Raw genomic sequence first — 13,887 nt, forward strand, 5'->3', positions numbered from 1 at the left:
GGGCGGGGGGGATCCTAACCCGACCCAGAAAGAGGCGAGCTGCCAGTGTGTAGGAATGTGGCCCGTCGTTGCTGGAGCCGGATGCTTGGCATAAAAAAATTCAGGACGCTGATTCTTGTGACTTCTTAACAACAAAGGGGGATCTGAAGAAGAAAGGAAGTGGGGAATACAAGCGAGCAGGATGCTCCGACTGCTGCTGCTCAAGGCTGGAGCGAGCCTGGCGGTTTAGCTGATTCAGCAGCTGCTGGAGGAGGTTGCATGAGGAGCCGCGGGAGGTTTCTGGGGCTGGAGACATGTCCCCTGACTGACTGACTGACAGACTGACAGACTGGGGGACCGATCGCTTTCCCCTCCCTTTCTCTCTCACCTGTCCGTCCGCATGCCGCTTTCCCCAGCGGCAGCTTCTCCCTGATGCCTTGTCTTTCCCTCTGGGGGTGTGAAAGGCGCCTAGGATGAGTGAAGGGGCAGCCTGCGCCTCCCCACCTGGTGCTGCTGCTGCTGAGGACGGGGCGGCGGCGGCGCCCGGGGGCCCGGACGGGGATGGGGCTCCCGACCCCCCCAGGGAGCTGCGATGTAGTGACTGCATCGTCTGGAACCGGCAGCAGACGTGGCTGTGTGTGGTGCCTCTTTTCATCGGCTTCATCGGTTTGGGGCTAAGCCTCATGCTGCTCAAGTGGATCGTGGTGGGCTCCGTCAAGGATTATGTCCCCACGGAGCTGATGGATTCCAAAGGGATTGGGCAGGACCCCTTCTTCCTCTCCAAGCCCACCACCCCGCCGAAGAGCATGGAGACCACCACCACCACCACGTCAAGGACACCCAACCGGATAAGCACCCGCTTAACCACCATGACCCGGGCACCCACCCGCTTCCCGGGGACCCGGGTCCCCATCCGGGCGAGCCCCAGATCCACCACTGTGCGCCATACAGCTGCCCCCCCTACCAGCCTCTCCACCACGGTCCCCTTCAGCACCACCATCCTGACCTCCCGTCCGCTGCCCGGGACCCCCAGTACCCAGCCAGTGCCCATCTGGCCCACTGCGGCATACGCTACCTCCTCCTATAAAATCTATGTCCACGACTCTGCTCCATCCTGGACCTTATCTCCCTTCCAGGAGTCCACCACCACCACACCAGAAACTAGCCCTAGCCCCAAATTCCGTAAGTAAAGCGAAAGCTGCCTTGCCTTTGGGCACCCCCTTTTCACCGCTCCCCTACACCTGGTTTAGCCTTTGCATGGCTTCAAGAGCCAAGCTGGTGGTATTCCTAGTTTGGATGCTAATGTCTAGTATCGTCGGCAGACAAGGGTTAGCGTGCAATTACCGACACTGCAGAAATGCTGGAAAGCTCTTAGATTAAGTTTCTGCCTCTCTTCCCCGCACCCAGGCAAGTTCCCTGTTTGTGTGATGGATGTTCACACGGTAGCAGTCATTTGAGGTGGAGATATCTCGCTATATTGTATAGAAAAGCAGCAGAGCCTCTTTCCACACAGCTTGGTCCAGGAAGGGCTGTTGAGAAATCAGTGGTCAGGAGGGATAAATGATGATCCAAAATTTGGTAGTGGATCTGGAGAAAGGCGGTGGCACTGATTCTGTGGCTGCTGAGATGAAGTGAAACTGGTAGACCGATGTTTGCCGCTCCTCGCATAGGGTGTGCTAAGGTGTGAGCGACAATGAGTGAGTTTCCTTTAGCCTTTCAGGTGGTCGTTAAAAAAAAAAAATCTTTAAATATAAAATGGGCTCCAAAGCAATCTCCCTTGCCTTGGTGCCTGGCTGTTGAAAAGACCCTTAGCCAGCGCTCTCCGAAAAGGACATGAGCCCGCCCCATGAATATGCATAAACGCTCAAATATGATCCAGTTTCATCTATTTGCCATCCGCCACCTCGGCAGATTACTGCCATCAATGACTAGCTGTTAGAAAGGGGGGGTGTTTAATTTCCCTGAATGATGTTTGGTGGCTGACTCTTCCCACCAGCCAGATCGCAAAGCGAAGGATTCTGGTTTAATTTGAAAATTAATTTGGATCAGGGACCTCTCCCCGCTGCCTGTGAAGGTTATCTAGGACGAACTGCAATCTCTGCCAGCGGAACTTCTGGGCAGGGCCGTTTAGTAAAACGATTAATTATACTGTATTAGAGTCTTGTGTGTTTTCTTGGCTACAGTCTAGGAAACGAGGCGCTGTGTGTCCCCCATTAGTGGCTTCTGCTAGGCAAGTCAATTCAATTGAATGTTATCAGCTGAATCGCTTTTATAGCCCGTGGCTCCCCTTTTTGCATGCTAATCTGAGGTTGTTCCGCTGGAGGATTTGGTTAGTTAGTCATTTAAACTTTTTTTTCCCCATTACATCTATTTGCTAATAAGCCCCGGGATAAAGAGTCCATATGCACAGCAAACTGATGCCGTGCATTGGCGAACCAGGGAGAAGAACGGGAAATCTGAACCGGGGGTGCGAACACAGCTGCCACTAAATCAGAATGGCAAACAAGGCAATAACTCGCTTCTCCAGCCTTTGATCAAGGTAGGCGAGAGAGAACCTTCCCTTAAAGGTGCACCTGGCAAAAGGAAGTTGGAGGTTACAACCAGGAAAACCTTTTGTGGAAGAGCTCTAGGTCTGCCACTCTGTTTCTCATTTCTGCGTATAGAGCAGTATCTGAAATATACAGTTTTTTTTTTTTTCTTTTCCGTTTCTCCCAAGGGTGCCAGATTTTCTTCCCATGCGCCTGTGTTCAAACCTTGTATAAGGCAACAAAGCTATATATGGCTTTTCAAACTGCATTGACTTCTGTGGGGTTGAAATGCTGCACGTTGGCTCAGGGCTTGTTGGAAGGGATTCTGCCAATATTTAAGTGTTACCATGCCATCTTGTAATCCATTTCCAGCTCTCAGTCCCATCTTTTTGGGTCTTTAAAGAAAAATCCACTGTAATTTCCGTCCCTCCATACTGCCTCCCTACTATGCACTAAAGCGGACACAAGCCTTATTAATAAATCATGATCAGCTGGCAGGACCAGTCCAAACCAAGACAAAAAATCAACAACAAAATCTTGAGCTCGTCTGAACACTCACACAGATTGATAAGCAATATTTGTTCCCTTAGATTGCTAATACTAGATAGACCAGGGTGTTTCCCCTTATTAAATACCACTCCCTTGCAGGATGAAATGGAAGAAGTGCAAATCCATCAGCAATTGACCCTGTTTACGTGCATTGATAGCAGATATTATAATTAACGGAAGATTAAATAGATTACATAAAAAAGGATTTGAATTTATAGGGCATGTGGATATTTTTTAAGCCCTCAGCTTCATATAAGCTTTCTCTGAGGTTGCAATATGAACTGGGGAGAAGGAAATGTAATCTCTCTTTCATGAACTACTGAGAGCGTGTGACCCTATGATCCAATATCCGCATCTTCCACTTGCTTTGATTGTGATTAACAGGTCTTGTGAGAAAAGGAACTCTGGCTCTTTTTTTAAAAAAAATTCAGCTTCAGTTTCCAGGTTGAGCTGCCTGTTCTTTCTCTGCCCATTGCCTCAGCTGCTATTAAAATGAAAGTCATGGGTCTTGTTGTATCATGTGAATACAAATCTGATATGACAAGGCTGGTGCCCTGGCTTTCAAGACAAGTGCAGACCCTTGTTTGATCCTCTGCCTTGGAAAGGCACATGTGTAGTCAGGGGTCATAGATCATTTAGCATTTCACAGTTTACAAAAAGAGCTTTATCCAGATTGATTCGTGTTGCATTTTATTAAACCATTTCAAGATGTGATAACACTGGGCTTAGAATATGACTTTGGAAAACAGAAGGGAAGTCTGGATGTATTTGTTCAGAAAGCTGGATTTATGTCCATTTAGTGTAAGTGTTGTAAAAAAGATCTTTGGGGTGGGGGCTGGGGGATGTTCATCTGCAAAGATATCAGGAAGTCTCTCTGTTTTTGTGGATGTGCAGCATGAAAATCATTCTTGGTTCGGTTTTGCTCGCAGACAAGTTATCTATTTGCTGTTTTGAAAGTTCCTGATGAAATTCCTCCAGGTTATGACCAAGCAAAAGCTAGTTGCTTATCAGTTCACAAAAACCACACTCAATTCAGTGTTCAAAATAAAAATCAGTCATTAATCTAGAATGAGCATCTAGCTTGTGGATAAGAGGAACTGACCTCCTAACTGAAACATCCATAAGGCTTCATTTTATTAAACATTGGTTTCATGTTTAAAGTATCATGCCCTGATTTTTTTTCAATATGCCTTTTGCTTGGTGTTCTGGGTCCTTCAGAAATCTTATTATTTATATGTTGAAATGTTGTACTTGAAATTCTTCATGCATGGATTCAGCTATGCAATGACATGGTGCTTCCTCCTGTATCTATACACCAAGAAGCTCAGGTCAGGCAGCCCTGGCTCCTATAATGCATTATAGCCAAGAAGAGAGATGATAAAGAACTCCTAATCAATACCTTTTGTGAAATCCAATTGAGAGCTTTTTTTTTTTAAAAAAAATTGGTGCAGACTGAAACCCAAGTATATTTTGATTTTCATTGGTCTTAATTAGGATTATAAAACTTTTTCTGCTTTACTCAGTTATGTAAAGCATGTCCTTTATCTGCTTATTTTGCACAACATGGGTTGAAGAAACAAGCCTGGCACCTGAACTAGTGCCATCACCATTGGTTTCATTTCACAAATTATCAAGTATATTTTCCACATTAAGGGTGGTATTTAATATATGGCATGGGAGGGCTTTTACCAAAGAAATTCCATGTGAAAATGCTCTCCCTGCTATGTGTAGGAGATGCCAGACCCTCATGAAATGTGATCAGCTCTTTCCATGGCTCAGAAATCTTCTACCAACACTTGACCTGATCCTTGAAACACTTACCTGTGCTCTCAACTTTGTTACCATGGGTAATCCCTGAAATCAATGGGACTACCCATGGTAGTAAAGTTAAGCAGGCTCACAAGGGTTTGCAGGATCAGGATCTTACTTTATTAACCAGTTTGCAATATATTGAGAGCTGATGAACCAAAGAAAACTACAGCCTGAAAGGCAGTTGCTTCCTCTACCCCTTTTACACACACACACTTTTGTTTTCCCCCAGATGAAACAATCAGTAGATAAAGGGAGACTGTGGTGTAAAAATCATGAATTTAAAAATTAGTTAGCCACCAACTAATAATTTGGAGTAATTAAAATTTAAGTTGATTTTCACCAATTTCTCAGCCCTTCTTGTTTTTTTGTGTTTCCATCAACTTGGAGAGTGGTATAAGACTTGTTAATTTCATTTTCTATTTATACATAATTTTCATTTCTGGTAGTTATGAACTAGCACATTGTCATTGTGTCTGAGGTTGATTACTCTGCAGTGGAAGGTTTAAATAAAAATATACAAATACCAACATATTAATGTTTTTAAAATATCTTTAAATTTTGATTTTAATGATACTCAAATTATAGTTTTACACTTAAATAGACACTTAAAATTAGAAGCTATATAGAGCATTTGGTGTTACAAATCCATATAAAACAGTAATCAATTATAAAGCTTTTTGGTTTTGCCATTGAATACCATAAGAATATGTTTATAATAGTTTTCTTATAATAATTTAAACATATATTATATTAATGGATAGTAAGTGAGCATGCAATTGTGTCCAAGTGGAGTAGTTTTAAATGGTTGCGAATTATATATATTTCCTACTATACTATACAATTCTTCTTTTTACTCAAATCTTTAACAAAGGTCGTTGGAAATATCGAGATAGAGGAAGAATGCAATAACAATTGTGCAGTACATGCAAATGGAAAACAGATGACTTATGTCCTGTAGAAATTGTTTAGATTCATAAGTCAAACTAAATATTGATTCATTTGTTTGGTTCAGGATTAGTACACTGTATTTCAACCAGTTACCCTAATTATCGAAGGAAAGGGACCGTAACGTTTCAAATTATTATGCTGCCTTTTAAGATCGAAGGACATTTTTTGGGGGGGGGGCTGCAAAGCTATTCATTGGGGTGATATAATCTGCGATGTTTGGTAGAAGTAAATATTTCCTTTTTTCCCCATAGCATAAGTCTTCTTATTAGCAACTATGCAAGGATTATATATGATATATGTTGACAACAATATACTGTTATAAAAGTATTGACATATCACAAAATATTACCCTAAAGTAATGATAATGGTCTGTCCTAAACCACAGAAAATAGAAATTCAGAATTAAGGCAAACAAAAAATAAATCCGTCTCTACAGACCTTATTGTGTCTAGCTGTTGCAGCACATATGTGACTTTATAGCATGTAACCCATGGTTCAAAGATCTGCTGAAATACCCAATAAACATAGGGATGGTTATGATTTGGATTCAGCTTTACTTCTGAATTCGTTAGTATTTGTTGCTTTCAGGAGATATTTAACATTACAATTACATAGTTTTGTGTTGTTTAATTTTGTTTGTTTCTCTTACCATTTATTTGAAAATAAAAAAAAACATGTCAATGAAATTACATGAAGTTGTTAACAATTTGGAGACTCTTATGGATCACTCACATGAAAGACTTCACTGATTACACAATATTAGACTGTTGAGTGAGCACAGTGGCTGTATATGTGGACAACTACCTGCACTCTGTATACCTCCTGGCATTTTTTTCTTAACTCTTCTTTTGCCATAGTTTGAACATAGACTCTTAAGACATGATCTGTCTCACACCACCCTACCCCCAACCACATACACCCATATACACACACACCCATTACATATCAGTAAAGGGCCTTCAGGGTTGTTCTGAACTCAGGATCAGTCTATGTGAAGCAAGAAAACTGTTGCAAAAACATTGATTGTATGAAATTGTTTGTGCTGCTTGTCCTTGCAATAGAGCTGATAAAAATCATCTGTGCTTTCCTGCTTACTAAGCTAATCTGTGGGAGGCCTTGCTGCAGCTGCAATTGGGGGCCCAAATCATTTTACATCAAGCCCCGCCTTCACAGTTTGACAGTTAATGTTTAGATGTGTTGGTAAGCGTAAAAATCAGTATTTCATTACAAAGGAAATAGCATATAGTGAGTAGGTGGGAAGTAGAAAACCAAGCAAAACAGTTCATGTAATACAATCTATGTAATTCTTATTATGCTGGTACCTGATCCTTTGAACAGTCATGTGAGAGTAACAGATGTCTGTCATAAATATAAAGGGAAGGGTAAACCCCTTTGAAATCCCTCCTGGCCAGGGGAAAGCTCCTCTCACCTGTAAAGGGTTAAGAAGCTAAAGGTAACCTCGCTGGCACCTGATCAAAATGACCAATGAGGAGACAAGATACTTTCAAAAGCTGGGAGGAGGGAGAGAAACAAAGGGTCTGTGTCTGTCTGTAGTCGTCTTGGCTGGGGATAGACCAGGAATGGAGTATTAGAACTTTTAGTAAGTAATCTAGCTAGGTATGCGTTAGATTATGATTTCTTTAAATGGCTGAGAAAAGAATTGTGCTGAATAGAATAACTATTTCTCTCTGTGTATCTTTTTTGTAACTTAAGGTTTTGCCTAGAGGGGTTCTCTATGTTTTTGAATCTAATTACCCTGTAAGATATCTACCATCCTGATTTTACAGGGGGGATTTCTTTATTTCTATTTACTTCTATTTTTTATTAAAAGTCTTCTTGTAAAAAACTGAATGCTTTTTCATTGTTCTCAGATCCAAGGGTTTGGGTCTGTGGTCACCTATGCAAATTGGTGAGGCTTTTTACCAAACCTTGTCCAGGAAGTGGGGTGCAGGGTTTTGGGAAGTATTTTGGGGGGAAAGACGCGTCCAAACAGCTCTTCCCCAGTAACCAGTATTAGTTTGGTGGTGGTAGCGGCCAGTCCAAGGACAACGGGTGGAATATTTTGTACCTTGGGGAAGTTTTGACCTAAGCTGGTAAAGATAAGCTTAGGAGGTTTTTCATGCAGGTCCCCACATCTGTACCCTAGAGCTCAGAGTGGGGGAGGAACCTTGACAATGTCATACCCTGTCCCTTGGTAGGGAGGCTATTCTTTAGACTTCTTCCTTACAAAACCCTGGTGACTCTCCTTGTTTAGAACTACATTTCCCAGAATTCTATTCACTCAAGCCTCTCACACTCTTTCTCCATCCCCACCCACCCACTCACTCCTTCCTTCCTTCCTAACATCCAGCCATAGAGTGGAGTGTTTGCTCAGAAGAACAGGTCTCTTCCAGGGTGTTCTCAGATAAGTCTGCCAAAGCAGTGAGTATGTTCACACCCAGAAATGAGAGAGAATGAAACACAGACAGAATTCAAGGTAACAAATGCAGCAGTTCAAGCACAAGTGGCAGGACAATTGTTTTTGTACTTGTTGTTTAGCAACAAGCTCCTTCCCTTGGTGAAAATAAATTCTCAGGAGAAAGAGATGGGTAGCCCTCAAAGAAAAGGGATGGGAAGATGGAAAGGAGAAGTCTTTATTCATCATTCCCACTAGAAGGTGCTTGACAAATGTTGAGTTGTATTGTGCTTTTCTAGCCTAAGCTGGGCCTGGCTGGGAAGAATGCTTTTATTCATGTCATGTTTAGATATGTTCTCAGCTTTTCTGCAAAGGCACAGAGAGATTCAACTACACCCTGTGCCTACCTGTTTCCTGGGATTCCATCAGTTGCTAACTTATGTCTGTCCCCCATAACAGATGGAGTCAAATTGTGTTTAAAAATACAGATTGTTAAACTTTATATAATTCTAACATGGAAACGTTTGACCAAAGCTTAGGATTTTTAAAAGAAAGTCTTCTGCCTTCAGAAATCTAGTATTATGTGTACTTTCCGTAAGATATTTGGCAGCCACGGTGCTAATAAAATAATTCAAAAACTATTTGAAATTCTATTTTTATAATTTTTATTGATTCTTTGCTCCTGATTCTCTTTGTGCAAGCTCTACCTCACCTATGAATTAGCAATCAAAAATAAAAAAACAGCAAAGTGTCGAAACCCATATTGAGCACTATTTATCTGGTTTCAGATTTCATTATAATTGAAACTCAGACCAACTAAAGCACAATTCACAAAACTTAAAATACCTGAGTTGATTTTGTGATTTTTGCTTCAGAGTAACTGAAAGTTTTGCATGAAAATAAAATTTGAAACTTTAAAGCAGAGATTAGACAGGGTTCGGGAACCTAGACACTGCAATGACAGCCTAAATAAATGGGTGAATAGGTGGATATATGGAGGTGAAGTCACACCTCTCTACCTCTGGGTTTACTGAGTTTTAAGGATTCTTTGCTATACTGAATTTAAACTGCCTGTCTGCCTGATGTAACCCCACCCCCACTTTGTATTTTGCACTCCATGATTGGTCCACAAAACACACGAGACTGGCACTTGATCCTTGATGATATGTGTGGAAAAAGATGTTCCTAGTCTATAGAAAAATGAATTAACATTTTAAAAGCTTGTCTGAACAGATCTCTCCTAGAAGCATTTTGTAACTTAGCAGCACAATCTGGAAAAAATATATGCAGCCAATGATCTATGGAAATTTTGTGCTTATCTGGCAAAAATATGCTGAAGGACCTCAATTTGCAGTCTTTAACACTGAGATTGATATAGCCCCCAATCCTGCAAACGTGTTTTAACTTGACGTCTGTGAGCAGCGCAATATATTTCAAAGTTTTACACACACACACACACACACACAGAGTAAAATGTTTGCATAAACACACTTGTCTTTAAATGTAGTTTTCTTACTTTTGGTTGTTTTTAGGCAGTTGTGAGCAATACTTAAATGTGGTTATTAGTATTCAGTTTCCATTGGTGAGGTCGTCTTTATTTTGTTTAGTACTATATTGAAAAAAAGACTCTTTCTCTTCAAACTCCCCCCCCCCCCATAGTTTATAGTAAACTTTCATCTTTGTGTGATGTAATTGATTAGTTCTAGACCAGTGGCTCTCAACCTTTCCAGACTACTGTGCCACTTTCAGGAGTCTGACACAAAAGTGTCACAGGATACTATTACTGAAAAATTGCTTACTTTCTCATTTTTACCATATAATTACAAAATAAATCAATTGGAATATAAATATTGTACTTAAATTTCAGTGTATAGTATATAGAGCAGTATAAACCAGTCATTGTATGAAATTTTAGTTTGTACAGACTTTGCTAGTCTGTTTTATGTAGTCTGTTTTAAAACTAGGCAAATATCTAGGTGAGTTGATGTGCCCCTTTGAAGACCTCTACATACCCACAGGAGTACTTATATACTTGGTTGAGAACCACCTGTTCTAGACCACCAAGTGTCATCTTAGTTGTGGATTTTTTTGCATGTTGATTTTAACCGATACCTTCAAATCCAAGCTTGGTTCTGTATTACAATGGTAAAATACTAGGTGTATGGATGCTACTGCATGCATTTATTATTATTTTATTTTTTTTTTAGTGTATATCTTTCTTTGAGTTTTCAGGCAGAAATATGTTAATACTGACTCTTTCCAAAAGCATTATAAACATGAAATGTCTTTTGAAACTTTAAAGATGACCCGTTCCCTTGATGCATTTTCAGATTTAAGTATTTGTTAAAACTATATCATTAAACTATATTCATATTATTTCACAACATCATTGTTGTTATAAACCTCAGGATTTTAGTTCATTGTGAACTGAGACTTGATTGCTGGTTGTTACCAGATAGAGGGGCTGTAGCACTGTGTAACAGCAAACCCATTAAATTAATATTAATAACAAAGAGCTTCTTTTCCAGATCTGATCATTCTCACTGATGTCAGAACTTGTAAAGCAAGCCATTGACATAAGATAGAGTTATTCTGTTGGAGTGTCTTCGTCGGTTTGTTTTAGTGGAATGACAAAGGTTATTTCTTATTTGGTTTGCAACTGATTTATGAAACATGCAAGGAAGCCTGGAACTGCTGTTTCTAAATATAATCAGGATCTTAATGAAATCAATTGTCATATAGTTTGTATCCAACACTGTTACTAATCTTCAAAATTACCTGGCATTGTGCAACACTAAAATTTTACTCTTTCCCATATATGCATGCAATAAAAAAAATCCATGTGCAATTTATGATAAATGATGAAATGCTGTTTCCTATAATGTACTGAAAATGGCTGACTCTTGTAAAGCGCAAGTATCTCTCTTAGGTCTAAGTGACTAGATAACACTCAAAACGTTAACCATAAATAAATAAAATGAAACATCAAATGTGTTAGTATATAAATGGGCTTAGAATTATAGCTAAAATAGCAGTAAATTATTCACTTGGTTGGCTTTTGAACTGTTCAGGTAATAAATAGCTTCCAATGGAATTCTCAAACATTGTATTCTTGGTACAGATTTTAGGGGTGTGGGGGTGTCTGTGGGAGAGTTAATGCCCTCTTTAAATCTGTGAATGACTCTGCGGTAGAGAAACAGGATTTTTGTTTGAACCTTGTGGAGATAAGCTGCACCAAAATGTTATGGTAATTTTTTCTTCATTTAATAGTATCGGAGATAAAGGTTTTGCAAGGGCAGAGTTCAATAGGTAGGAAACTTAACTGAGTGGATTATCCTGATGAAATTTCAGTGCTACTAACTCAAGCTGGAGGTGGTTTTATAATTATTCCACTGAGTGGCTGTTTCCCCAGGTTTCTGTTGTGAATGGCTTATTGCTATTACAGCATACGTTTTATAAAGGGTTTAGCAAATTTTAAAAGACCAGCTGTTTGTTCATAACACTATAGTGTAACCTTTATAAGGTACCCAACTTTTTTTTTTTCTACAAAATAATTATAATCAGATGGATGCTGAACTGACACAATGTTTTCTGACGTTAAACACAAATGGTGTGGTGGCATAATTTTTGCACAGGAAATCTTGTCTGCCTCTACTGGCCACACATATTAGCCTACTACTGCTACCTGGTAAGGAGGTTACGCTTTGTAGCTCAAACAGTAGTGTTCTGAGCTATGGAGATAAAGACCCTGGATTCAAACCTTCCCAATGACTCATATTGAGGGTCATTACTTACAACATGTGACATACATACAAAATACAGAGGATGTTCCATATGTTTACAATCTGAGGGCTCACTTTGTCTCTTCTGTATTGATGAAATGGAGGCACGCTGCCTGAATCAGCGTCGTGCCTTGTATCAATATGCTGTAGAAAAGGAATGATGCATCCCAGGTAACGGAGGTGAGCGGATAGCTGTGAAGCACCTCTTATTCTTACAATAATAATAATAAATACCTAGAGCTTCTTCTCTGTAGATCTGAAAGCGCTTTACCTTGCAGTAAGTGTTATTACACTCTTTTTTGTAGATAGGGAAACTGTATGCTGAAGTGAGTATTAACAGAATATCCTTAGCACAGCTCAGGGACAACGTTGCAGAGATGTAGCTTCTGCCTGGCTCTCCTGTGTTCAATTTTACCCCTTGTTTGTGTAGGTACTGAGGAGGAGAAGGGTTACTGGTATGCTCATCTCTAAAGCACCTCATAAGGGATGGCATAATTTAGCTCTAAATGAATAGAAAGAACCACAATTTAAAAAAAAAATATTTATTTTAATGAATATGAGGCAATTGTAACATCTTGCAGAATTTAAAGGGTTTAAGTCCTTTGCATAGCTAGATTTAGGCCAAGTATACGAGTGAGATTTAAGATCAATTTACAGTATGTTTAAGAATGTTACTTTCACGATTTTTATTTCAAATTAGGATCATCATGTCCTCTCCATTTTAATAGACTGTTTGCTGGTTAAACTACCTGTCATGGAATGTAAGCACTCTTTGGTCAATTGCTGAAATATTGCCTGTGTCTACTGAAATTTTAGTAATTGGATATGCCACATAGCATGAAAAACTCAGTGGTTACATATGTTTTGTGAGCTTGACAGATTTAGGGTTTTGTAGCCAACTGCACCTCAGTTCCTGAGAAGTGCATATATAAATGTGAAAGTAACCCAGTTCCAGGAATTGTAGAGTAATGGCTTCTGTACTCGCTTCTGGCTTGCTCACAATGTATAATTTGGAAGGATGAACAGAGATATATTCATTTCTGATGATAATTTAAAATACATTTGCCCTGACTTTAGCAGCATTCTTGGATTCTGAGCGTTGTTTCTTTTTTAAAATGTACTTGTAGAAAATGAAGATGGTAAGTAGGGGTCAATATCCAACAGCCTGATAATAAAGAAATTATTAAAGGAGAGAGCCTTTATGATGAGGATAGAGTGTACTGGATTACAAAAAAAACCCCAAAAAACATTCCAATGAAGTATTTAATTTGCATACTGTGAGGTTTTTGTCAATGTAAAAGCAGTTGTGGATTTATTAGGGGGCTTATTTGTTGTTGGTTTTTAATGACAATCCCGCAAAGAAGATACCGAAAGATTATATCCAGGTAATTAAAAAATACATTGCATTTGAACTGTTTAAGAAGAAATTATTTAAAAACAAGCTCTTAATATTCTAGTGGATCCTTAATTTTTTTCTGTTTTTTTTATTTCTGCTTATTATTGCTGTCTATATGGTGGCATACAGTCTTGGCCATTTTTTCTTGTTTTAAAAAAACCCCAAATTTATTATAATTTAGGTATAGTATATTCTGAGATCTGTAGAATTAATATTATTTAGAAATTTCTTGATATAGCAACTTTAATTTACCCAGTACTTTACACATATAGAGAATTGTTTCCTGCCCCCAAAGAATTCACATTCTAAAACAGATCAGATACACAACAGAGCAATGCACCAAAGGATGAGCTAGGAAAATATATTGGCAAAGAGAATGAGGGTCAGGATCCTTGGCAGAAGTTGGCTTTGAGAGGGGACAGGAAAGAGGGAAGACAGGAACTGGGGAATTGTCCCAAATACAGCATGCTCCTGGAAAGACGTAAGCACATGTTTAAC

General features: G+C 39.6%; 1 protein-coding gene across 3 annotated transcripts in view; it reads left to right on the top strand.

Moving 5' to 3' along the window:
* Positions 1-452: 452 nt before the first annotated feature.
* Positions 453-13,887, top strand: part of NRG3 (neuregulin 3) — an 877,678-nt gene continuing 864,243 nt past the window's right edge. For all 3 annotated transcript variants that reach the window (XM_077822029.1, XM_077822030.1, XM_077822031.1), the window contains exon 1: positions 453-1,161. In XM_077822029.1, coding sequence (XP_077678155.1) covers positions 453-1,161 — 709 coding nt within the window. The remainder of the gene's footprint in view (positions 1,162-13,887) is intronic.

Source organism: Eretmochelys imbricata, chromosome 7, assembly GCF_965152235.1.
Source record: "Eretmochelys imbricata isolate rEreImb1 chromosome 7, rEreImb1.hap1, whole genome shotgun sequence".
Taxonomy (NCBI): domain Eukaryota; kingdom Metazoa; phylum Chordata; order Testudines; family Cheloniidae; genus Eretmochelys; species Eretmochelys imbricata.